At 35.9% G+C, this 27,244-nt stretch overlaps 1 protein-coding gene across 1 annotated transcript in view; it reads left to right on the top strand.

Annotated features, from left to right (window-relative positions):
• The window catches only part of Pkhd1l1 (PKHD1 like 1), a 160,762-nt gene that overhangs the window by 17,341 nt on the left and 116,177 nt on the right, over window positions 1-27,244 (top strand). Inside the window, exons 3-16 of the mRNA XM_055626481.1 lie at window positions 3,154-3,298; window positions 4,190-4,298; window positions 5,967-6,024; window positions 7,283-7,376; window positions 10,149-10,202; window positions 10,712-10,785; window positions 11,755-11,797; window positions 16,037-16,107; window positions 17,784-17,894; window positions 20,563-20,652; window positions 22,741-23,009; window positions 25,127-25,218; window positions 26,259-26,418; window positions 26,765-26,900. Of these exons, the coding sequence (XP_055482456.1) occupies window positions 3,154-3,298; window positions 4,190-4,298; window positions 5,967-6,024; window positions 7,283-7,376; window positions 10,149-10,202; window positions 10,712-10,785; window positions 11,755-11,797; window positions 16,037-16,107; window positions 17,784-17,894; window positions 20,563-20,652; window positions 22,741-23,009; window positions 25,127-25,218; window positions 26,259-26,418; window positions 26,765-26,900 (1,506 nt within the window). The remainder of the gene's footprint in view (window positions 1-3,153; window positions 3,299-4,189; window positions 4,299-5,966; window positions 6,025-7,282; window positions 7,377-10,148; window positions 10,203-10,711; window positions 10,786-11,754; window positions 11,798-16,036; window positions 16,108-17,783; window positions 17,895-20,562; window positions 20,653-22,740; window positions 23,010-25,126; window positions 25,219-26,258; window positions 26,419-26,764; window positions 26,901-27,244) is intronic.

Raw genomic sequence — 27,244 nt, 5'->3', positions numbered from 1 at the left:
AAAGAAAGAAAGAAAGAAAGAAAGAAAGAAAGAAAGAAAGAAAGAAAGAAAGAAAGAAAGAGATAAAGACAGACAGATTAGGGGGAGGGAAGAAAACAAAATGTCAAAGTGTTGGGCCTAGCAGTTTAGTGTAGTATAAGGTATAGTCTCTACTGGATCCTTTGAAAAAAAGTTACTTTCAGAAACTCTTTATTTTTTAAATTCATTTTTTAAATATAAATTACAGTTTATTCACTTTGTATCCCAGTTGTAGACCCCTCCCTCCTCCTCTCCCAATCCCACCCTTCTTCCCTCATCTCCTCTCATGCCCCTACCCAAGTCCACTGATACAGGAGATCCTCCTCCCCTTCCCTCTGACCCTAGTCTATCAGGTCTCATCAGGACTGGCTGCATTGTTTTCCTCTGTGGCCTCCCCATCAAGGGGAGGAGATCAAAGAGCAGACCAATCAGTTCATATCAGAGACAGTCCCTGTTCCCATTACTATGGAACCCACTTGGAGACTGAGCTGCCATGGAGAACCTCTGTGCAGGGGTTCTAGGTTATCTCCATGCATGGTCTTGGGTTGGAGTATCAGTCTCAGAAAAGACCCCTGGACTCAGAATTTTTTGGTTCTGTTGCTCTCCTTTTGAAGCTCCTGTCCCCTCCAGGTCTTTCTATATCACCCTTCTTTCATAAGATTCCCTGCACTCTGCCCAAAGTTTGATTATGAGTCTCAGCATCTGCTTTGATACCCTGCTGTGTAGAGTCTTTCTGTGGTAGGCTCCCATCATCCTTTCCCCAGGTTTCTCCCTCCTCCGATGTCTATACCGTTTGCCTTTCTGAGTGAGGATTAATCATCTTCCCCAGGGTCTTCCTTCTTGCTTAGCTTCTTTAAGTGTACAGATTTTAGTATATATATCCTATATTATATGTCTAATATGCACTTATAAGTGAGTATATACCATGTGTGTCTTTCTGCTTCTGGGATACCTCACGCAGGATGATCTTTTCTAGATCCCACCATTTGCCTGCAAATTTCATGATTTCCTCATTTTTATTTGCTGAATTAATTGCTGAATAGTATTCCATTGTGTAAAATGCACCACAATTTCTGTATCAATTCCTCAGTTGAGGGACATCTGGGTAGTTTCCAGATTCTGGCTATTTCAAATAAAGCTGCTATGAACATGGTTGTACAAATATCCTTCTTGTATAGTTGAACATATTTTGGATATATGCCTAGGAGTGGTATAGCTGGATCTTTAAGAAGCACTATTCCTAATTGTCTGTGAAGGTGCCAGATTAATTTCCAAAGTGGTTGAATAGTTTACATTCCCACCAACAATGGAGGTGGGTGCCCCTTTCTCCACATCCTCTCCAGCATGTGTTGTCACTTGAGTTTTTTATCTTAGCCATTCAGATGGGTGTAAGGTGAAATCTCAGGGTTGTTTTGATTTGTATTTCCCTGATGGCTAAGGATGTTGAGCATTTCTTTAAGTATTTCTCTGCTATTTGATATTCCTCTATAGAGAATTCTCTATTTAGCTCTGTACCCCATTTGTTAATTTTATTACTTGATTTGTTGCTGTTTAATTTCTTAAGTTCTTTATATATACTGGATATTAGCCCTTTGTCAGATATAGGGTTGGTGAAGATCTTTTCCCAATCTATAGGCTGTCGTTTTGTTCTGATGACAGTGTTCTTTGCTTTACAGACGCTTTTTAGAACCTTTTCAGTTTCGTGAGGTCCCATTTATTGATTGTTGCTCTTAGGGCCTGTGCTGTTGGTGTTTTGTTCAAGAAGTTGTGTCCTGTGCCAATGAGTTCAAGGCTCTTTCCCACTTTTTCTTCTAACAGGTTTAGTGTGTCTGGTTTTATGTTGAGGTCTTTGATCCACTTGGACTTTAGTTTTGTGCAGGGTGATAAATATGGATCTATTTGCATTTTTTGACATGTAGACATCCACCTAAGTTAGACCAGCACCTAAGTCAAAGTATCACTGTTTGCAGATGATATGATAGTATACACGAGTGACCCCAAAAGGCTAACCAGAGAACTCACCTTCAGCAAAGTGGCTAAATACAAAATTAACTCAAATAAATCAGTAGCCATCCTATATGTGAAAGACAAAAGGGCTGAGAAAGAAATTAGGGAAACAACACCCTTCACCATAGCCATTAATAACATAAAGTACCTTGGTGTGACTCTAACCAAGCAAATGAAAGACGTGTTTGAAATAAACTGAAGAAAGAAGTTGAAGATATCAGAAGATGGAAAGATCTCCCGTGCTCATGGATAGGTAGGAGTAACAGTGAAAATGGACATCCTGCCAACAGCAATCTACAGATTCAATGCATTTCCCATCAAAATACCAACACAATTCTTTACAGACCTGGAAAGTTCTCCATCTCATATTGAAAAAAACAAAACAAAACCAAACAACGCAGAATTGCAAAAACAATCCTGTACAACAACAGATCTTCTGGAGGTATCTCTATCCCTGATCTCATGCTATACAACAAAGCATTAGTAATAAGAACTGCATGGTACTGGCATAGAAACAGAATGGTGGATCAATGGAATCAAATAGAAGACACAGAAATAAACGCACACACCTACGGGTATTTGATTTTTGAGAAAGAGGCCAAAACAATGCAATGGAAAAAAAAGACAGCATCTTCAGTTTTACAAATTATCGATCTTTAGTTTCTAATCCTAACTTCAGCAAATAGGATCCTGTGTTCTTGACTCAAACTGTGTGTTTGTCTTCTTTCTAGAAGTTCCCACGTCTTTGCTGCCTCAAACCAAGTGTCTCTGTTGCTTCAAAGGTCTTTGATAAAATTAAGCAGAACACTGGAGTCTATATATGACATGACCACAGGGAGATTCAACATACAGGACTGTAGACCATATACAAGAAAGAAAATGTGATTCCTTATTCCTCCTGTCTCTCACTACTACTCTATTATGTGCATTTTAACAAAAATTTCATGAATAAGTTAATTTAAGACCATTATTTATACTCCCAAAGAATATTAACATACGGATAGATATCAAATAAGTTCATTTTTCTTTAGTTGTATTCATTATTATGTTATGATTGGTTTGGTTCTCGGTTATAACCCTCAGAGCTCAAGAAATAGCTCATTAATAATAGTTTTATTATGTTTGCAGGTTTCTCTCAAGCAAATCAGTTCAACTATGGAGCTGAGAATATGGAATTGGGAAACCATGTTCAATTAGTTTCTTCTTTCCAGTCATTTACTTGCGATGTGGAAAAAGATTCAAGTCATTCAACTCAAATTACATGCTATACTAGGTCTGTTGAAATGTACCCTTAATAATATTATTTTTCTCATGTCATAAATCAGTTATGTATATTTGTATTTTAACAGATTAACCATGCTGCCTATTACAAATAATAGTTTTAGTTATATTTGATTTCTTGATGTTCATATTAGTTTGTGCCTTTATTATGGTCAATTATAATGCTTTTTATACATGATGACAAGGTAAATATATACTCTGTGTCTGCTCTACTATTATTGGCACTATTATTCTTATCATTATTGGACTCTTCTAAAAGATGAATGGCTGGTATTAATCAGTAATGAGATGCCTCAAAGTGTCCAAATCATCCTTTCCTGTTCAATTTGATTAACCTTATTGAAACCTTCATATTCTTATTGTAATTAAAGATGATCGTTTTGTTTGGTGGCATTTCAAGTTCTTTGCTATCACATCAGATTGATCTGTCTTATTAATGATTTAGGGGAGCATGTAACCATTCTAAAATGCAGCTTCTAACACGGACTTCATCACATGTTCTCAAGGATTTTATCCGCATTAGACTTGCTCCCTGCTTGGAGGAGATGTGATTAACAGTTTTAAAAAGTGCAGCACAGGATAACTGAGTACACAAGAGTGGGTGTAGGCTGCATGTTTATTATTGCTTGTTCTGATACCATTTAGTTGTCATTTTAATAAAAGCTCATGTGCATCCTTTCTTATATGATATAACAATTTTCAGGACAGGATGGTTTAGAATGAACTTCATTTCATAAAATAAAAGTGAAGTTTACAATAGATCCATTGGGATTTGAGACTTTGTTTCAACAGTGAAGTAGACCAGAGGTAGGAGTTTTCATTGTTACTATATGCTGACTAGCAGTTACTGTGTATCTCATGCGTTCTTCACTCATTTTTCCAGGGCAATGCCAGAAGACACCTACACTGTTAGAGTCAGTGTGGACGGGGTACCAGTTGCAGAGAATAACACCTGCAAAGGGCTCGCCAGCAGCTGGGCATGCAGCTTCACTGTATGTGGGATCATTTCAATACCAATAAATGAGTTCATGTTTTTCTAACAAAACTGGACCTTTTTTAGTTTTGTAGATCGTTATCCATTACCACATTCAAAAATATGTTATCAAGTAGTTTCCATTTTAATTGTCCATAGCAACCAAACCTCTTTTACTTGTTTTGTTTTACCCTCCTTTACATTTAGTTTTAACAATGAATTAAATGCTCATATTCTCAACTGATTTTTCTGTTAATAATTTATTTCCCTTCTAAATTCTACTCTCAATTTTATTTTCTCCTTTCTTTCAAGGGACTCACCCCTCCATTTTAAATAGCAATGTTAACTATTTCTCTTTGTACATAATCGCTAAAGTAATGAGCCTGTCAAATTTAGGGGCTCATTTCATAATAGTTATGAAAATATATTTTTTCAAATATTGTCTTATAAATTCTTTTAAACTGCACTTATGTTTTAAGTTGTTCATTATATATTATATATATTATATCAAACAATATGTTCCAGTGCTACTTTGGATAATTGTTTCTAATAGTCAATGTATTATTTACTGTGTCTGGGAAGTGTTCGAATATTTTGTGATTATTAACTTTTAACTCATATAACAATCTTATAATTGGATGCTCAAATTGCTATCTCTAAAACTAACACACAGAAGGATTTCTTATTACTTACATGAAGTTACATGGCTAGTGGGTTGTTGAGCTTAAATATCCTTTTGTGTATGTACTTAAATGTGTCTGAAAAGTAGTTATTTGTTTCTAATTCATTGCAGTAATTAGTCATCGTAACAGTGGCTTGTTATACATATCTCCTATCCCACAGCTCTGTAGACTGGAAGATCAGAAATCTGATGCAAGGTGCCAATGAGGGGTGGCATTGTTTGTTAAGACTCTAGGAGGGAACATTGGTTCCTTGACTTTTCTTGCTTCTGGATGCTGTCCACATTTCTTGGCTCCTGGTCATCTTCCATTTTTTCAGAACCACCAATGGCAGTCTAAGTTTTACATCTTACTCTCACTTTGCTCCTTAGTAATCTGCAGTCCATCTGGAGCCATCTGTATATCCTGACATATGGATGTGTAGATGTATAGCTATGTAGCCACGTATATATCCTGATATCCCCACAGATGAGAACAGAGGCACTTTTTCAGGACTGTTGTCACAGGCGTGAGAGTTTCTGTCACACTGATGATCCCCTTAGAATTCTTAAGAATTCTAGAGGATTATCATTTTCATGGTGACTAAGCCTTGCGGAGAGAGTTTTCTACTTGTTCTTTTTATGCTTGAAATACACTTTGTTATTTTTCTTCAGAAGATTAATCAAAAGTAGGTTTTAAGAATATATTTCATCCATTCCTGAAAGTCTTTACTGGAGGCCAATGCTGTGATTTGGCTTACACTACTTACAAAGAAGCTACTGACCTAAAATTACAGACTGCCAATATTGTGAAATGCAAGACAATGTTTAGAGAATAAAGAAAAGGTCTTGAAAAATAAATTTAAAAAACCAGACTGTCCCATACTTCATTTCTTATTTGAAAAACTATTTTGACAGTCAGATTATGGGTAAAATTGAAATATAAATAATCCAATAAACAGATCTTGTCATGAAATTAGAATCTAAATAGAGAGGAATGTTATAAACATGATTGTTAATATCTTCCAGGCAAAAAGCTTTAGAACCCCAACAATAACGAGCATCACACCTCCATCTGGAACTCCAGGTCTGTTCTATGGCAGCTGAAATGCTTTCAATTTTGTGGCAATTAATTTATTTTTAGCATATAAAAGTATGTTTAATTTATAAATATTCTTTTCCTGATATAAAAATAATGACTAATTTAAAATTATTTTCAAAAGTTGAATCTTAATCACAAATAATGTGTTTTCTCTTGCCAGAGATTTAGTTAGTATCTAGTGTTCGTTATGATAAAATGATCTTACTGGTTTTGATCTTCTACTTTTATAGAAATATGTGATAGTGCCCTTTGCTGCGGCCTGAACTAGTGGAAGTCCTAATGATTACCGATAACTTTGTATCAGGCATGGCTGCATATACTTGTAGCTCTCAAACTCAGGGTGTGAACAGTTTGTTTAAAAATACATAAATAAATTAACTGGTTTTAAATCCTCCCCTTTTGTATGACGTATGTCATCAGATTTGTCTAAGGTTTATTTTTCATTGCCTTCTTTTATTGCTTATTTATTTGTCTTTTTAAAAAAGACATTTGAGGGCTCTGTACACATGGTTGGCCTGAAACTCATTTTGTAGGAAAGACTAGGCCTGAAATTGTAGCACTCCACCTGTCTCTGTGGTAGAAGCTCAGGTGTGAACCACCATGCCAGCTTCTTGGCTTAATTTGAAGGTAGTCATGTTTTATCATACTAAGAATTTTTTGTTTCAATGATATAAATGTTAATATATGTCACATATGTGGAAAAAATATTTTGAATGTATGATTTGCTTTAAAATTAATGAATAGTTATTCTATGAAGTAATTTAATTTCTTTATCCAATCTATAGATTTTAATAAGTCTTTTTTCCCTGTTTATGCTGGACTATAGCACGCTGATTTATAAATATTACATAAAACTTTTATATAGTTTTCAGGAGTTTTTAATTTCACCTTTATATTGTTTTTATTTAAGATAAATTTTTAACATTTGGAATAAAGTGGGCTATTTTTCTTTTCAAGCAAGTTAAGCATTTATTTAAGAAATAATTATTAAGAAATTCATCCTGCTATTTACTTTTTAGTACGTTAATCCATGACTACTTAGTGGTGTTCGTTCATGTTTATTTGTAGTTTTAGATATCCCAAACCAAAGCTGAGAAACAGTGTTGGATATAGGCATCTGATTTTATTGGGAAAATAAAATCAGTGTTTTGGAATAAAATGTCCAGATAGATACTCTCAACCAGAGCAGACTAGAATGAGATATATAGAACCAACTTGAGGTTTTGGTTTGTTTTGCTTTTAGGTACCTTAATAACAATTCAAGGCAGGCTCTTCACCGATGTGTATGGAAGTAATACTGCATTGAGCTCAAATGGAAGAAATGTTAGGATTCTAAGGTAATTTTCATTGTGGAGTTATTAAAATATTCCTGTAACTCATAGATGAAATATGATACCCTGGAAGTAACAGGGTCTAGGTGGTATAAAAGCCCATTACAACTGAATGGGACTGGTCAGGATCATAGGAAGAAAACCATATACAGTTGATTCCTTCTTCTCTGGTCTGTGAAGGCAAAGCTGGTGACGACTGAGGTATAGCTGTGGGACGTTAGTTATCAGAACCTTATTACTTATCAGAACCTTATTACTGAACCAGCCACATTTTTCATGTGAGCATACCCAAAGCTCTGTCATAGCTCTGTCAAGGTCAAGAACAGAAATAAAGGCTTCTGACACAAACTTGTTTCTACTGCACTTTGATATAGATAAGAGTATTGAAAGTAAGCACAGTCAACGACTCATGAGCAGCCAGGGTTTTAGTTGTGGTTACTCTATTTACCAGCTGTGGGCCAGGTGATAACACTGGCTAGTCCAAAAGCAACTGTTACATTTTGGACTGGAGACCTTTGCTGTCCCTGGAGTGTTCTGGAGGCTATGTGTGGTTACCTCAGCTATGTCTGAAAAGATTGAAAGGTATCCATTTCTTGCCTAACGAAGGGTCGATTCCGTATGCTGGCTTTCATGACTACTGAATAGTTGTATTTAACAGATGAATGGATAAACTCATTTTACAATTTAAACAGCAGTTAAAAGTGTTTTTAAATACACATTTACATGTATGGTTTTCTAAACAAGCAATGCAATATTTTTTACTAAATAAAATCAAGATGATCTATCTGGCATACTGTAAGCTAGAACTGAATTAAATCATGGTAGTATATAATGTTTTACAACCATTTATAATGAATATGTATATGTAGGAAAATGATTACAAGAAAAACATTTTTATGAGGACAATTTATTGTAAGTAAAGAGTGTGCACTTCAGTATAACTGAGTGTTACGAATGGCTTATATTACAGCCAGTAGATAGAATTTTCTCACCTATCTTCTCCTATAATGATTACAGGAATGGAAACTGTAAGTTTCTAAGTAAGATTTTGGGCCAGTAAAATGGCTCAGCATGTCAAAGAGTTTGCAAACAAGCACATCTGTGTGAATTTGATCCTCAGAGCCCATGGTGGAAGAAGAGAACCAACTCTGGAAAGTTATACTCTGACCTCCACACGCAAGCATGCAAGCATGCAATTCCCATCACATACTCAGTGTGCACATATCCACACAATAATAAACCAAACTAAATTTCAGAAAAGAGAGTCCCCTCCCTACCATTAGAATTTATTTCTGTGCCATACCAAGAAATCAGTAAAACTATTCTAAGAAATTAAAAAATAAATTATTCAGAAAGGGCCCCAGAAATCAGCTTACCTCACCCTTGTCGTCTAAAAATCTGGAGCTATTACAGGTAAGTGTAGGAAATGTTCACCCGCTGAGAGAGTGAGAGTTCTGAAACACTCACTAATCTCTTCTGAACCTTGTTGACTATGACACTGGGGCTCCCAGGACACTTTATCATTCCTGAGTTGCAAAGGGCCTGTGCAGTAGGAATGAAGCCAGAAGAGCTTCTGCCTGTCAGGCCTTGCCCTCTCAGACAGATTTCCCAAAGTGGTCTAGGTATAAATCATGAAGGACACTCAAATGAGTTGAGGGACTGGTACCTGTTCCCAAGTTTTTTATCCCAAAGTCTCAACAACAAAAATTCTAAAACATATATATGTTTAAGATCAGATAGGGTACTAATTTTTCTACCAGGGGCACATGTGATTGAGAACATAGAATACTTAGGTTTGAATTCTTACTGTACCCCTCACTGGCTAGACATGAGCAAGCTATGTCACTCCTCTACCTCAGTTTCTTCATCTGAAAATGGAAGGGTAATAATGATTAAATTATAACATGATCACAATGATTAAATTTATCTAATAAGAGCTTATATTAACTGCTAAATTTACTATTTCATTGGAGTAAGACAGAAAGTTAAAAGGTAAATTTGACTTGATAGACCTCTATAATGGAAAGAATGTTTTAGTTCTCTATTTTATTTAGAAACCTCATATAATGGTAACATGAAATATGTTTATGCACTTATACATATATGTGACAATAACAAAGTGGACATGAATCTAAAATGGAGCAGGGGAATAAAAGGGGTCTGAGGGAGAAAAATTATGGAATTATATCTTGATTTAAGAAAATGAAAAGAGACTGCCTAAAAAGTACATTTAAAATGTCAGTATTTTCTAAAAAAAATAATTTTTATAGCTAAAATTTGAATGTACCTTGGAATTCAGTTTACAGAAGCTGTAAAGTTCTGATGCTACAAATAATAAATGATGGTATTACAAAATAGTTGTAAACTGCGAGCATTCTATAGCATTTGGTGATAACATCACATGCTTTGATGTTTAATTCCTGCATATTTAACCTACAAAAATATATTTTATTTGACTTGGTTGAATTTTCAGTGTATAAATCCTTAGCTTGTTTCATGCTTAATTTGTGCCAAAATAGGTTATGATAAAAATATTTAGTAATCTTTCCCAGAAAATTGTCAGTAGTCCAAGTGTAGATAAGTTCTACTTTCACAGACATGTCCCGGTGCCAAGAGAAGAAACTAACATCTAATGAAGGTGATTAGATGTTTAAGGAGTAAATGATGAATAATAAGTGACTGAGGAAAAATAAGTCAGCCATTGAGTTTGATAAAAAGAGTAGAATCTTTAATAATTTATTAAATATGACTTAATCTTTTCCATAAATATTTATACAGAATTTATATTGGAGGAATGCCCTGTGAACTCCTCATACCACATTCTGATGATTTGTAAGTAATTAAAATAATTTTTAAACAAAAATTGATATGAATGCAATACTTTTAAGTAGGAATCATTATCAATAATGCATAGTTACATGTGTCATAATAACTATCTTGTATGCAGTAAACAGGTGTTTATTTATGTAACTGGATTCTTTCTTGTACAGAGCTGTTTTTAATGTAGTATTATATTATTCAGGTTCTAATATATGGAGATGTACTGAGAAATAATTTTATCAAATCATTGTCTCACTTGATAGCATTTTAAATTCCTTAAAAGTAACATTAACAAAGAATCCAAAGTTAATCACAAGCTATTTCACTAATAAATGAATTTGATTGAAATGTCTTCAATAAAGCCTGAGGAATGGTTTATTTTGCTGGAATTTTAGTTGTAGCAATAGCTGCTATCTTGCTGCTATCTCGACACCTGCTGTGAAGTAACGAGACATATTTAGGGAACGGCAGTATCTAAATAGTCAATATGAACTTTGATGCAAGCATATGTACTTTGCTAGGTATGGTCTAAAACTCCATCAGCCCAATGGAGATACAGGGTCTGTAACATGTAAGACCACTGGGACTTACATTGGTAAGTGCTGACCTTCTTCTTGCCACACATGGTTCTTCCCTGCTTTATTTTCTTCTGGACACTACCCAGGCTATTTTCCTTCAAATCTATAATGTTGTTTTTTCTTAAGATTTGCATACAATGTAGTGCTTCCCACTCCCCCCCCCCCTTTTTTTACTGCCTTCCTCTGTCAGGGGATTCACAACTAATTCTGCTGTTTTATTTATTCTCTAATTTAGCAACTTTTTCTTCTCACGCTGTTTACTCCAAATACATAGGTATTTTACTTCTTTAAGATTTTAGTAACATATAGTAGTTATGTGTAATAGTTCACTGTGATATTTCAAAAATGTACACAATGTATTTTTCAAATTCACCCCTTCACTTTCTCCCAACTCCCTCTAGCTCCCATTGCACAGCTTTTAATTCCCAAGTGAGCTTCCTCCCTTCTGTCTCAGGCCCTATGCAAACACTATAGCCTGAACATTTTAGATAAGATTGCTACTCAGGAACTCCATCTCAGACCCCTGTTTTTCATTCTCAGACCTCCATTTTTTTTTCTTAGATAGCCTTATCACAAAGGTTAGCTCTCTGTGTCATTGCTCCTGACTGGCTATACTTTCTCCTAGATAATATGTTGCCTTAGGAAAAGGACACACACTGTGTTTTCCTGCTATCTGCTCCTGCTGGCCAAAGCTCCAAACAACTCAGTAGGTTTTGAAAGAATGAAAGGATTTCAAGGAAGCACACAGAGGCATCTTTTATCATTCATTATTTGCAATCATATTTTGTCAGATTTCCCAGTTACAATCTCAAAATGCCCTCTTACATATTTTTATATTGTCCATAATTTTTTTAAAAGTTCACTTTTCACTTCATGAAGGCTAAGCATATTTTCATAAACTTCTCTAAATTTTGATCAGCATTTTAATGTAGTTATTGTTCTTTTGATTGAGAATTTAATTGATTGTGTATTTTAATTAATTCCAGGTCATCACAATGTCAGCTTCATCTTAGATAGTGATTATGGAAGGTAGGCCATTTTGTAAATAATGATTTTCATAATTTATTCAAATGGATAAATAAAGCATATATTTACTTTGTTCTATTGATGAAGAGATTAAAGGATTAATCATTTTTCTCACCAAAATTTACATTTAAAGAGTCTGTAGCTCCTGTTCACTTATAACTTGTGCCTCACCCAAAAACAAACAAGAACAAAAATTCTTTCTATTATTGGGAATTGAGCTTATAATAATGGTGAAAAGGAACATTAGCTCTGATATAGAAAAATGTTATTTTAAATCTTGTTCTTTTTCTGTTCTAATTACATTTCTTTTGAGAACAAAAATAAAATTTGTTTTGGATTAATGTAAGAATAAATAAAACCTCATGATTGTTACCTGATAAATATTTTTTAACATACTCAGACTCAGAGTGTTGAAAAGGTGATATAGTTTTCAAATCTGTGTCTTAATACCATTACTAATAACATAGAGCTATGTCTTTTAATAAAAGCAGAATTTATTTTCAAATTTCCTATATACATAATTCAGTAGAAAAGATTTCATGTATTCATAGAAAAAAAAGAATGTGAGTATCTCATTGTATTGCACAATCGGGTTATATATTAATAATAAGACAGTGGCAGGCATGGTTTTAGGCTCTTTAACATATGCTATCCAGATTCATCTTCCAAAGAACCTTTAAGGTAAGCTAACACCCACTGTCACCCATTCTGTTTCCCACTGGAAAACAAAATGAATAGTAAATAGTTAATCAGAAATGTCTAATCAGTAAGTAAAACCAGATAATGCATGTTGTTTAAATCCATGTCCTGTCATGACTGATAGAGGGTTTCAGCCTTTAGAACCACATCTCATCACTATCTAAAATTCTGATCTAGGATTTTTTTTCCAAGCAGGACTACTACATTCTTGGGACAGTTGAAAATGTATGTTGGGGCAGCATTTCCTAGATGTCAGTAAAACAGTGTATGGTAATGATTCTTGTAAGCAGTACCATGATGTAGGAAACATAAATGAATTGTTCTGGCCCAAGTGTCATAATTATTTTCATTGAGGACATGAGCTAGTTGACAGACATCCAAAAGAGTAACATTCTTTCGTATCTGATACTAATAAAGCAGTAATGACTCGATAACAGAAGCCTATAGGTTGCTTTTTGTGGCTGAAGAATGGACCAGTGATGAAAATTGGGAAATGAATGACAGTGACAGTAGTTGCGATGGAAGTAGATGGTGTCATTTCTGGCAGTGACACAGGCTGAAGGAAGTATTTACATTTTGTCACTCGTTACAGTTAGGTCAAGGTCCAGCATTGTATCCAGAGACCTATTTAGTCTAAATAGACACTAAAAACCCTCTAAATAAACACATAAAGGCAAAAATTTTATAAAAAATCATGCCCAAGCCGGGTACTTTATTATAAACCATAGGTGATTTATATTAGAGAAGCATGAAAATAAGTATAATTCAAGAACAAATCAGGGTAGAAGATACATAAACAGTTTAGAACATACCTTTGGGAAATATTCAAGGTGATAACTAGAGTTTAATGTGAATTAATAGCTATTTTGCACAACAGACCTACATAGAAATAATTTGCATACCTGGCAGTAGAATTTTATCCAAAGATTATAAAACTGTGCTAATACTAACAATTAAGGAATTTTAAATGATTTCTAGAACCACAGAGTTCTTTTAGGCTCTCAGTCTCATTCTTTCTAAAATAAAATAAAATTAATTTCTTGCTTCTGAATGTGTATGAAAAGTATTAATTGCCAAATCCATCATACATCTCTCAGAAAACTAATTATCTTGAAGTGAGTGGTTTGAATGCTCAAAGCTGAACGTGGCTGGACAATGTACATAAATCAATCTGCTGCAGCAACAGACTCAGACTCCATCAAAAAAAACCAGCAAAGGCTGATCAGAAAAGTTCACACCTGTCATTTCAGCACTCAAGAAGCAGAGACAGAAGGAATGTCATAAGTTTGAGCCCCACCTGGGCTATGTAATGAGTTCTAGTCTGGTCTGGGCTACAAAGTGAGACCCTGCTTCAAAAAAAATAATTTTTGAAGCTTGCAAATTCACACATAATATTGACAAACATCCCAATAAAATGTGAATTCTGTGGTTCTGATTAGTAATGTCATTTTAATTTTTTAAGCTAACAACTAGCTGGTCATGGTGGTGGAAACTGTAGCCTCAGGGCTGGCACAAGAGATTTATCATAAGTTCAAGGATATCCTGAGCTACACAGTGAATACCAGAGAGCCAGGGCTCCAAAACATGACACTGTCTCAAAATAACAAAAGAAAGAAAGAAAGGCCATGGCTGATCTATTTGTATTGATGCCTTATAATTTTGAAAAGTATGTTTCTATATAAAATAGTCTTAGGAATTATTAATTCCTTAGGTAATTATTAAAATATGACATTTGCCACATAAAAACTTTTGGTTTAAAATTACATGGTATTATTAAAAATATTAAATCTTTTCATAGTTATAAAATTCGTATGTTACAAGTTTCAGGAGCTCTCCCTCATATCAAATGAAACAATTAAAGACAATGTTGGCACTCATGCTGTATCTCTTAGAATGCCCAACCTTTGATGCTCTGTCTCCCCAAGTTCAAACAACAGCTGTTCCAAACTGATAAGGTTTAGATGAGGCTGTCTTAATTGAGAAATGCCTAGTCATTATCAATAAATTAGTGGCAATCACCTCAGTGTCATCCACAATAAATTACATTCAAATTTTATTTCAGGAGGCAATTTTCTTGCTAACTTCGGGAGTAGCAGTAATTTTTGCGATGTAGTGTCTGGCCAGGCACACTGTTATTGTTGCTATCATGGCATCAGGTCACAGAAATCAACTGAAAAGCTTATGATACAAAAATAGACAAATTAAGATGGCATTCTTTCACAAATTTAGCATAAACTATTTTCCCGGACACTTTGGTATTGAAAGTACACATTGTAAAGCCTGGGTTAGGTTTACAGAAGGGTTCGCCTTTGGTCTCAGCCATAAGACTTGCATTATCTTAGAGACTATTTTAGCGTATAGTGATTATGACCAGTGTGTTTGGTTCTTCTATTATTATTTGAATTTTTAAATCTTCTATAATCATGCCTTTGTTAAAATAATTATGACAGCAGTATTAATTTTCAGTATTCTTCCTTTTCTTTTTTGGGGTGGGGGAGGGAGGAAATGGGTTTGTTTTTTTTTGTTTGTTTGTTTGTTTGTTTGTTTTTTGGCTTACACTCCATATTGTTGTTCTTCATCAAAGGAAGTCAGGATTGGAACTCAAACAGGGCACGAACCTGGAGGCAGGATCTGACTCAGAGACCATGGTGGGGTGCTGCTTACTGGCTTGCTCCTCATAGCATGCTCCTTATTGCTCAACCTACTTTCTTATAGAACCCAGGACAGCCAGTCCAGGGATGGCACTACCCACAATGGTGGTGGAGTGATGGCTCAGCCATTAAAGGCTAGGCTCACAACCATAAATATAAGGATTCTTCCTTTTCTTTTCCATCTTCTAGGTTATGGAATTATAAATGTGTATCAAAAGTATATACAAATATCAGAAGACTGTGTTTCTGAAGGATGATATAAACCTAGGGCATGAAACCTTGTTCTCATCTGTTTTTACTATCACACAAACTAGTGGGCTTGCCAGGAATACTACGTAGACCCTTGTTAGGAGTGGGCTCTGGCTTCAAGGGGCCTGGACTGCAGTTCTGGATTTTCCACTTACTAGTTTTGTATCCTTGACTAAACTGATTCTTTGATCTTCATCTCTATCACACAGCTTATATGATGATCAGATGACACAATATACTAAGCACTCTTAACTCAGTGTTCTTACATTCTGGGAGGCAAAGAGACAGTGTGGGTAGCTAAACAGCTCACTTATGTACAATAGAGTCTTCCTGCTGTGTTCTGTTTTAATACTTTAGTAAAAAAATTCCTAAAGCTGACTTTATTAAAAATATTTGGATATGATAAAAGGTAGGTATCGACAGTGCATAGTTTAGAAAGTTCTCAGAAATCTCTATTACATGCATAACCAACAAGTGAAAGGGGATGTGGAATATTCTACGGTCTTCCTCCAGTGGTTCTGCCCTGCTACCTTGCAGGCTATGCTATAATTTCTATCACCGCAGTAACCAAATTGAATAACGAAACCCTTCAGTAAAGGTAATTTTTAAAAGAAAGAACTTTTACTTTTTTTTTCCTCAACAGGAGTTTCCCAGAGAAAATGACGTATTTTGTTTCATCTCTCAATAAAATATCAATGTTTCAAACATATGCAGGTATGTGACGTTTTCCTCACTTTTGTGTGAGAGGAATGTTGTGCACTTTGTTTCATCCAACCAAGTAGAGTACTGAAAGTAAGGTGTGTATTATTTTATGTACTGCTAAGAAATGAACAGTCCCTCCAATGGGGCATGTAACTGAAGACCTGACAAAGAATCAGAGCCCCTCAAAGCTACTGATAGCGTAAAAGAAAACTGAACTCAAACACTAACAGAAGAGAACACTGAAACAAGCTGCTCTCAACTTTAGTTGTTGATGGACAGATATAATCTCTCAATTTCAACACATGGCCATATCCTCAGGTTTGTGCTCTCAGTATGGTCCACAAAAACCTCTAAGCAGACTTTAATTTGATTTAATTATTTTGAAGGAACCTCAGGCTAAATTACTCCCAAGAGAGTGTCAGAGCAAATATCAATGCTGCTGGAAGAACTGTTCTTCTTTCCTGGTCAGGAGTAGCTTAAGGACAGGCTAAGATTCCAAGGATGTTAACCTCCTTGGGGGAAGGGGGAGGGGAGTTGTGTGCAGCCTTACCAGGCCACAGAGGAAGACAATGCAGCCAGTCCTGATGAGACCTGAAAAGTTAGGGTCAGGAAAGGGAGGAAGACCTCCCCTATCAGTAGAATGGGGGAGGGGCATGGGTGGAGAAGACAGAGGGGATGTGGGAATGGAGGGGAAGAGGGAGGAAGCTACAGGTGGGATACAAAGTGAATAAACTGTAATTAATAAAAAAATTAAAAATTAAAAAAATTTAAAAGTGTGGAGAAATGGTCTAGTGTTTATATCAATAGGCTGTGCAAAATCTTGACTTGTCCTTCAAATTTATTTGCTGCAAAATTCACATGTAATAATAATATATAAAACTGTGATATAATAATGATGATGCTGATGATGATACTAATAATAAAACAATTGTCCTGAGATTGGGATTATTTTAGAAAACAATATATCCACTACCGATTTGATCATGTTAATTACAGATTATATATAAATAAAAAAATATGAAAACAATTAGTAATGATTTACCATATGTCTTGGACTGAGCTATTTTAATAATACAACTAAACCTTTTCTGCACAAAAATAAATAAATAAATAAATAAAAGTACCTATAGTTAAATGTATTTATCTTTGGAGGAAATCTCAGATGTCAGTCCAAAGGCAAGCACAGCTCTTACCTGTGATCGTGGCATTTGGATGACTGAGGCAGGAGCTTTTCAGTGAGCTCAAGTTCAGCCTCAGCTACATGCTGAGTACCAGGCCCACGGGTTATATAATAACATCCCTCCAAAACAATATGTTGCTCTACAAATACTTGTTCTTTACGATCCTGTGGGAAGAGAGGTGCCTTTACTTTAATTCTGCTTGTTTTCTTTGGGAGCTGTTTGTGCTCAACTCGGGTTTTCTCTGCTTTCTTAACCTTTTGAGAGCCAGTATCTCTTTAGTAGCAGTCACTCTCCATGCCTGGTAGAGAACTCTGTGAAAGCTGGGATGTCAGCCTCTTTGCAGGACCTCATTAGTGAAAGCCTGAATTCATTCATTTGCAATTCACTTTAGGCACTCTGAGACTTTTCTTGTGTTAGCTATGCTGAGGAGGATATACGGAAATCTTTGTGAAATGAAGCAAATTGGATTAATGTGTGATATTTACAAAATGTGCTTTTCTTCCTCAGAGGTCATGATGATTTCACCTTCAAAAGGCAGCACTCAGGGTGGCACAACATTGACCATATATGGACGGTTCTTTGATCAGACTGATCTCCCAGCAAGGGTTCTCGTTGGAGGTATTTCTTATACTTTTTATTTTTTATATTACTAATTTATAAGGACAAATCCTGCCTGTCCATTAGTAAATTGTACAGAAACTTGCCTTTTCACTACTGTTTATCACCTATATAAAACTGGGTATTTTCACTAAATAGTTGGTTCTGGAATGGGTATTCTTCTCAATCCCTGCACCCCTGTGTGACTGGAATTTGAGCTCCGAGTGTGGTACCGCAGAGGACACTGGCTGCCACCCTCCAGTTCCACACTAAAGCTGAGAATTCCCTCCAGGATATTCGCTTAAATACCCTTCTTGAACTGAAATTACCTTTCTGTGAGTTGGGTAGTAATGGGGAGATTTCAATTGTTATTTGGGGATAGGATAGTCTTATACTTTTTCTTGTACTCTTTAGGCATTACCAACAGCTGCTGGTGACATTGGCCTTTGAAAGAGCGTTAATTAATCTGCTACCCATTTATAAAGGCAAACGGGCTTGAGTCTCTGTTGGCACATCCCTGTCATTTGTCTTTTTTAGATCTCTCCTGGGAGAAGGAACTATGCAGCTATCAAGAGGGCTTAGATCAATGTAGTGGTGAGGGTATGCACACTGAGTCACAATTTCTTGAGAGGCAGGGACAGATACCTGTCCACGCACTAGGCAGATGCATTTCCTGCTATAGCCCTCTTTTCTAGCTATTTGCTACCTTTTATGGAATCAGTGTGTGACTCTACCAAAATAGTGATTCCCAAGTTGAAATAGTCCAGGCCACCAAATGAAACTTGGCAAGGATATACCTCCTTATTTTCATTGTCCTCACTTTTTATAGGTTGCAATTGCTATTCACCTCTTTGGAAGTCAATCTGGTGCTTTCTCAGACAATTAGGAATAGTGATTCCTCAAGATCCAGCTAGACGACTACTAGGCATATACCCAAAATTTGCTCAAGTACACAACAAGGACATTTGCTCAACCATGTTTGTAGCAGCTTTATTTGTAATAGCCAGAACCTGGAAACAACCTAGATGTCCATCAGTGGAGGAATGGATACAGAAGTTGTGGTATTTTTACACAATAGAATACTACTCAGCAATCAAAAAAAGAGGAAATCATGAAATTTGCAGGGAAATGGTGGGATCTAGAAAAAAATCATTCTGAGTGAGGTATCCCAGAAAGAGAAAGACACACATGGTATATACTCACTCATATAGTCCTATAAGATATGATAAACATAATGAAATCTATACACCTAAAGAAGATAAACAAGAAAGAGGACCTGGAGTAAGATGCTCAATCCTAGACAAATGGGAGGTGCATTCAATGTAGGAGAAAACAAGTAACAGGACAGGAGCCTACCACAGAGGGCCCCTGAAAGACTCTACTTAGCAGTGTATCAAAGCAGATACTAAAACTCATAACCAAACTTTGGCAGAGTTCAGGGAATCATATGAAAGAAGGGGGAGTTAATATGACCTGGAGAGGATAGGAGCTCCACAAGGACCAAATATATCTGGGCACAGGGGTCTTTTCTGAGACTGATACTCCACCAAGGACTATGTATGGATATAACCTAGAATCTCTGCTCGGATGAAGCCCATGGTAGCTCAGTAACCAATTAGTTTCCCATAGTAAGGGGAACAGGTACTATTTCTGACAGGAACTCAATGGCAGGCTCTTTGACCTCCCACCCACCAAGGAAGGAGCAGTCCTGTTAGGCCACAGAGGAGGACTTTGCAGTCAGTCCTGAAGATACCTGATAAAACAGGGTCAGATGAAAGGGGAGGAGGTCCTCCCCAAATCAGTGGACTTGGAAAGGGGCAGGGAGGAGATGAGGGAGGGAGGGTTTGGGAGGGAATGACAGAGCAGGATACAGCTGGGATACAGAGTTAATAAAATATAAATAATAATAATAATAATAATAATAATAATAATAATAATAATAATAATAAATACTCAGCATGGACAGGCCTTATGTGAGGTACATGTTCCTCTTGGCACCCGTGTCTTTTTTGCTCTCAGTCTTATTAAAATACCGTTTGTAAATTGCTGAAGAACTTGAATTAAGGCACTGAATTTCTACCTAAAAGGGCTGGAAATCCTCCACCTTTGCATAATCTGAACCTCTTTCATGTTGATTCTCACAAAAAGAAAATCTGAAGGCTTTCTTTTGGACTCAGAAGTGACATGTGCTATACTGACATGTAGGTTTTTTTTCTATTTTTTTCATAATTTTCTAAGAAATAAAGATAGTTTCTACCTCAGATTTGTGATATCTTTCCAGGAAGCAATTTTCTTTTTGTGGAAATTTAAAGACTAGTGGATTACAAGAGTAATGTAATTACAAGAGAGTATATGAAGGACATAAAAGCCCTAGCTTAGCCATTTGGTTATAATCTTTTTTTATTAAAAAAGCATTTTAAGGGCTAAAGAGAAGGTTAAGGGGCTAGGAACATGGGATGCTCTCAGAGTGCTCCTAGGTTCAATTTCTAGTACCTAAGTGGTAGTTCAGGACCATCACAGCTCTCGTTTTAGGGAATGCGATGCCCTTTTCTGACTTTTCCAGACACCGTGCATGCATGTGGTGCGCAGACACACACTCAGCAAAACAAACAAAGTATTTCAAGATAGGCTGGTATGTTCTACATTCTAAAGCCTGCTTGTTAAAGTTCTATATTTTGCTTTTGTATAGGTCAAGTCTGTGAGATTTTGAACATCACAGAAAATAATATATACTGCAAGACTCCTCCCAAACCACATTTTCTCAAAGCCACATTTCCAGGTAAGTTGCCAGATCTGAGAGCAGCCATTTCTACATCTGCAGGAAAAATTATCACTGACATATATTCTTAGTTTTAAAATATCAGTTGAACTTTTAGGAACTTTCATATACTTCCTCAAAGCTATCCAGTTTACGGTTTTTCTAGGTTCACAGATATTTTTATAGCTGGCTTTTAATCACTTGAGCCTTCTCTGCAGCCCCAAGAATTGCTTGTATTAAAATAGCTGCATTGAAGCTCAACCAGTGGAGAAAAACTGATCCCAAATTCTAACACCATTTTGGAAAAAATGAAACAGTACACTTGCTTAAATTCCACTGTTGCTGCTGAATATAGGCAGAGTAGATGTGGAAATTTTTGCAGCCTACAAGGCCACAACCCTATACAAAGAGCTATAGGCAACTAGGAATGCTGGAAGTAGGATAAATCGTCTTCACGGGGGAAGAGCACACCAAATTGTTATCCAACACTAAATCATCAGCTCTGAAAGCATGCATACAAGGAACTTTACAAAGACTGAGCAGGGTATGTTTAGGAATATATGTGTATATACATGTATATGAATGCATGCAGTAACAATTAATGAAAAAAAGGCCATTAATTTGGAGGAGAGTGATAAGGAGTATACAGGAGGGTTTTGAAGAAGAAAGGGAAAAATGTTGTAAATAAACTGTGCTATCAAAAATAAAAACTAATGCTTTTTCTAAAAAAAATTTAAAATACATTTTTTTGTGGTTAAACTGTAAATGTGAAAGATTAAATAAACTTACTGGTCTGTAATGATCTGGGCATAAAAGTAGAGGAAAAAAACCACAGGTCAAAATTTTTCTTAGACTTTCTCATGATAGTCCTATGGAAGTGTCATTCTTGGCCATCCTTCCTATTGTGTGTCTGAAAGGCTGTGTGTAGCAGCAATTGCGTATCTTTTGAACACAGTGAAGTCTATTCTTTATCACGTCATTTCTATTTGTAGTATAACAAATTATCACTTGCAACCTCCTAGATTCCTTTGTTTTGAATTCCAGGAAAAATTCTTTTTTTTTTTTTTTTTTTTTTCTAGACAGGGTTTCTCTGTGTGGCCTTGGCTGTCATGGACTCAGTTTGTAGACCACACCGGCCTCAAACTCACAGAGTTCTACCTGCCTCTGCCTCCCTGAGTACTGGAATATCAGGCATGCGCCACCACACCAGGCTAGGAAAAAAGTTTTTAATTTACAAAATAATTAGGATATTAATGATTGATGACACAGGTAAAATTGTATATCAGTGAACATTGACACTAAAAAGTTTTTTGGTGTCACTAAAGTTTTTTCCCAGAAAATTCAAACTAAGAGGATTAGCCATTATTTCCTAGATGAGAACAAACTGCAGGCTACTGAAGGAAGGCATTGGCCTCATGCTGTTACATTTTTAGGAAAAAAAGAATTTGACAATTTCTTTCAGATTGAGAAAAGATTAATCAGGGGTTATCCCACATTTGGAGTTAGACCCAATTGAGAACATTTCCTCTTTGATTCTATCCAAAAAGCAAATGACCGCTCAGCTCAGAATCAATGTTTTAAAAAGCAACAATAAAGAAAACAAATACTGAGAGAAATATTAAAACACCAATGTCAGTACTTTTATAACTGGCTTTGCAAGTCAGTTTCTTTGTCAGAGAAAATGATCAAACCAAGTTTTTTTTTTTTTTTTTTGCAATCAAATGGTTTTTATTGTGACCATTTGGGGCTTGCTATGTGAAACATGAGTTATGCAGTTAGGCAGCATGGTACAACCATGTGCTGTCACCGTACCTACAGAAATCAAGTATAAAATATTGAACATGCACAATTCATACCATCCACACTATCATTTATATGTTTAACATGGGTGAAAGAGTCAACTCTGGCAAATCAACCAATAACAAATGAGGTGTAGATGGATCTAGCAGCACTCCGTCTGTAAGATCAGGCACACGTCGGGTCTGTGTAACTGTTTACATATATGCTCTAAGTTATTGACACGGAACCTCAATAACTGCCCCCATATGGGCCATGGAGACACTGCTTCATGATGCTGGTGAATAATTTCACTCTTTGTATTTTGCTTAGGTGGAAGAGGCCTAAAGATGGAGGTTTGGAACAATAGTCGGCCAGCACATCTTGAAGACGTTCTTGAATACAATGAGCATACCCCAGGGTATATGGGTGCCAGCTGGGTAGATTCTGCTTCCTATGTTTGGCCCATGGAACAGGACACATTTGTTGCACGCATCAGCGGATTTTTGGTGCCTCCAGAATCTGATGTTTATAGATTTTTTATCCGAGGTGATGACCGCTATGCTATTTATTTCAGCCAGACTGGACGCACAGAGGACAAGGTAGGGGACCTGCAAAATGCTATTGAATAGCATGATAATATCTTTAATGTGTCTTTCTTACACTGGCCAAAATCAGTAAATATATTAAAGACTTTACAAGAAATGATAACATGGGATTGGGCCCTTATTATTTTAATACAAATTGATCCAACACTAGAAAGTTCTAGTAGGAATTCAACAGCTTTAAAAAAAATGTTTCCCTTATTCAATTCAATTACCACAGAACACACACACACATGTGGGAAACACACATGGGAAACACACACACAGAAATGGAGGTTTTCTTTATTGTGAATGAATTATAACAAGAATAAGGGTAATTGTAAAAGAATTTAAAAATTTTATTACATTTTCTCAGTTACGAGACAAAAGTCTGTCCTAATGCTATAATCTATATTTTTGCATAACTAGATTCATAAACTCAACTTCATAGTCATCTTTCATTTTGTATTAGTGTAAATGATAAGTATGGTTGCTGTTTACTGGAATTTAAAATTATTGAACATGCTGCTTCATGGGTTTACTAAGCTCATATATCTCACTACCAATAACTTTTAAACTTACTTCTGGTTTGTTATGCTCATGTATAAATACTCAATTGAGTATCAGTGTTCATTTGAAGTTTTCATGTTTTGGACTATTCTCTCAAGACAGTTTTAAGAATGTGAAAATAAGCCAACCATGGTGGTACAAACCTTTAATCTCATTTGAGAGGCAAAGGCAAGTGGGTCTTTGTGAGTTTGAGGTTAGCCTAGTCTACTAAGCGAGCTTTAGGGCAGCCAGGGCTACACAGAGAAGCCCTGTATCCAAAAAACAAACAACCAAACAGACAGACAAACGTAAAAATAATACATCAAGTTTGAAAATCACACTTTAGTACTTAATTTATTTGACAAGATGTTTTTCTGTACTGGCTATATAGGCTTAGATTGTTACTTCAATTTTGTAAATTCTAATGCTCCATAGCTTGTTCACACACTTATTAAAGAATGATGTAGTCACTCTTTTTAAATGAATTATTCATTTTTTATTCACTTTACTTCCTGGTTGTAGTCCCATCTCTCCTCACCTCCCAGTCTCACTCTTCTTCCTTTTCACCTCCCCCTTTCCATATTCCTCAGAAAAGGAAGCTCCCCACCCCATCCACCCCAGCTCATCAAGTGGCATCAGGACTAAGTATGTCTTCTTCCCCTGTGGCCTGGTAAAGTAGTCCAGGAGGAAGTGATCACAAAGCAGGCAAGACAGGCCTTGTCATATTCAGGTCCCAATTCTCTTACTAGAGGACCCAAATGAAGTCTAAGCTGCCCATTGGCTACATTTTGTTGTGGGTGGAAGTGCCTAGGTTCAGTCCATGCATGGTCTTGTTTAACGCTTCAGCCTCAGCAAGCCCCTCTGAGCTCTGGTTAGCTGGCTCTGTTGGTCTTTCTGTGGAGCTTCTGTCACTTCCAGGTCTTTTTCTCTTTCCTGCCACTTTTCCACAAGACTCCCTACTCATTGCCCAATGTTTGGCTGTGAGTCTCCATATCTGTTTTGAGGAACTGGTTGGTAGATCCTCTCAGAGGACAACTCTGTCAGGCTCCTGTCTGCAAGCTTAGCAGAGTATCATTCAAAGTGTCAAGGGTTGGCGCTCTCTGATAAGCGTGGGTCTTTGGTTGGGCCAGGCATTGTTTAGGCATTCCCTCAATCTCTGCTCTATCTGCTCTGTCTTTATCTCTGCACATGTAGGCAGGGTAAATTTGGGGTCAAAGATTTTGTGGGTGAGTTGGTGCTCTACTAGCTCTACTTGGGAGTGTTTTTTGTTTTTCATAAAAAAAAACATTTATTTAATATTAATAACTCCATCCCTAGTTTGTATCTTTGTTATTTTCTTCTGCAACTGGAAAGGCTAGAACTATGTAGTGGACTTGGGTAATGATATTTCATTAGTAAAAACTGGAACAAATAAAGATTTGATCATTTTCTAAGGTCATATTGCTATGAATAACAGAGCTTAGAAGAAAGATACAGATTTTTTAAACATTTTTTCTATGATAAAATTTCTAAAATTGAAGTAGTGTTAAATGGTAATTAATGATAGAAAATTTTTATTTAATTTTTTTCTCTCTTTCTGGAATAAGGTGAAGATTGCATATTACTCAGCAAATGCCAACAGTTATTTTTCAAGTTCTACACAAAGATCAGATGAGATTCATCTTCAGAAAGGAAAAGAGTAAGGGTGTTTTTTCTTATATTTAAGTTACTTATATTTAAGTTGTCATCTAAGACGAACCTTATTTTGAAACATTTTAATTTTTATTGTATATACAATGGTCTATTGGCTTAAGTTAGAGAGTTAATCATTCTCAAAAGCTGTAACAAGTTTGTCAAGTGTGAGCAAAGCCCGAGAATCTGTGTCCTATACTGTAGGGGTATTTATAATTGGTTATTTTCCATAATTCTTATTAAATGCTGTTCTATTTTTTTAAAATACTGATATCAAACTAAGGGGGTAAGTTTAAATTAAAAGAAAGATTGATGTTGTTTTATTCTTCAGATGTTTCAGTTCATGTCCCTAGGCCCTAGTGCTGGCCCAGTACACCATGACAGAAAGTGTGTAATGGGTGAGAGAAGCCTATTCACATCATTGTACCTAGGAAGAAAAGGAAAAGATAGAGATAGGGATAGAGGAAGAGAGACTCAGTATATCTTTCTCCAGGATATATCCTCAAAGACTTTCTTCTACTTTGGTCCTCTTGGTAAAGGTTTCATTACCCCAAGAATGCCATAGGCTCTCCATCAAGCCTTTATCACTTGCCCTTTTGGAGAACGCTTAAGAGCCAAACCATTTCAAGAACTTTCTACTTCACCTTACACATCCACCCATCAATGATGTCTGATAAATGTAACCTAGACGCTGTTCTCTCTGAAGCTCTAAGCGTCTTCATTTAACCTCCTCCTGTCCTCAGGATTGTATTACGGGAGGTTAGTGTCATGGTCTCCACCATTATTTTTCTTCAATTCCTTAAGGATGGGGGCTAGTACCTTCTCTAGTAGATATTTATTGACTAATCTGAATGGGAACAGATTTTTTTATAATGTAAGTGTATTACATAGTGGTTTAACACACTGGCATAATAAAACCTGTTTTGTCTGTTTATACACTATTATAATTTAATAACTTAATTTGAATTATTGCTTTTTATTCATTTTAAAAAAGATTTGATGACATAAGTTTTGAGAAAAATATTTACCTTCCTTACTGTTTCTCAGATATTACATTGAAATATTGCTGCAAGAGTATAGATTGAGTGCTTTTGTTGATGTTGGACTGTACCAGCATAAAAATGTCTTTACTGAACAGCAGACAGGAGATGCAGTAAACGAAGAACAAGTCATCAAATCTCAGTCAACAGTCATCCCAGAAGTACAGGTTTGCTGTGATGATAGATCCATTTTACTGAAAATCAGTATCTAGTCCTGAGGATTGTCACTGTAATATTTGCCTAACATTGGTGAGGCCCTGAGTCCTCTTCTTTTCCTTAAGAGTAAATGCATGATGACAGGCTCCATTTGGTTATTAATTGTGTTAGGGGAATTTGTAGTTGTTGAGTTTTCTCTTGACATATCTATTTTATAACCATCAGGCTGTTATTTTCTAAGACTCTTTTAAGCATATTATTTACATTAAAACAGAACACTGTAGAGTCACTGAATTACAAATATTTAAACTTTGTTTATCTCTATACATTAATTTGTTCTACTTATTTGGAAAATAGGTAATAACATTGGAAAGCTGGGAGGCAACTGATGCAACTAATGAAGTGCAGCAGGTCACAGTAACCAGGGCATGTGCAGTAGTGAACTCATGCTCACTTTCCCAATACAGACTCCTCTACAACATGGAAAGGACTGGTAAGCTATTCTAGCAACAGAAACATTTGCCTTTGTGTGTAAACATAAGTATAAAGTATTCACCCTAGTACAATCATAATTTAGAAACTATAGCTTTAGTGTTGTGCTAGACAAAGGAGAAGAAACATATGAAGAAAGGGTTCTACTGAGATTTGAAAATAGCAAACATCAGACCAGTTTAAAAGCATTTGTCTCCTCCAGCTTTTACAACTTAAAATCAGCAAAGCTGCATTAAAAACAGGACTAACCATCATCTGACAATTTCTATGAGTAACATGTTACATTTGCAATATTTTTGTATTAGAGCATTCTAACTGGTAATTTTTCTGTACTTGGCCTGATTT

The sequence above is a fragment of the Psammomys obesus genome, unplaced genomic scaffold, assembly GCF_907164565.1.
Source record: "Psammomys obesus unplaced genomic scaffold, mPsaObe1.curated_primary_1811, whole genome shotgun sequence".
Classification (NCBI taxonomy): domain Eukaryota; kingdom Metazoa; phylum Chordata; class Mammalia; order Rodentia; family Muridae; genus Psammomys; species Psammomys obesus.
The sequence above is the reverse complement of the archived record's forward strand: the minus strand, read 5'-3'. Positions and strand labels throughout refer to the sequence as shown.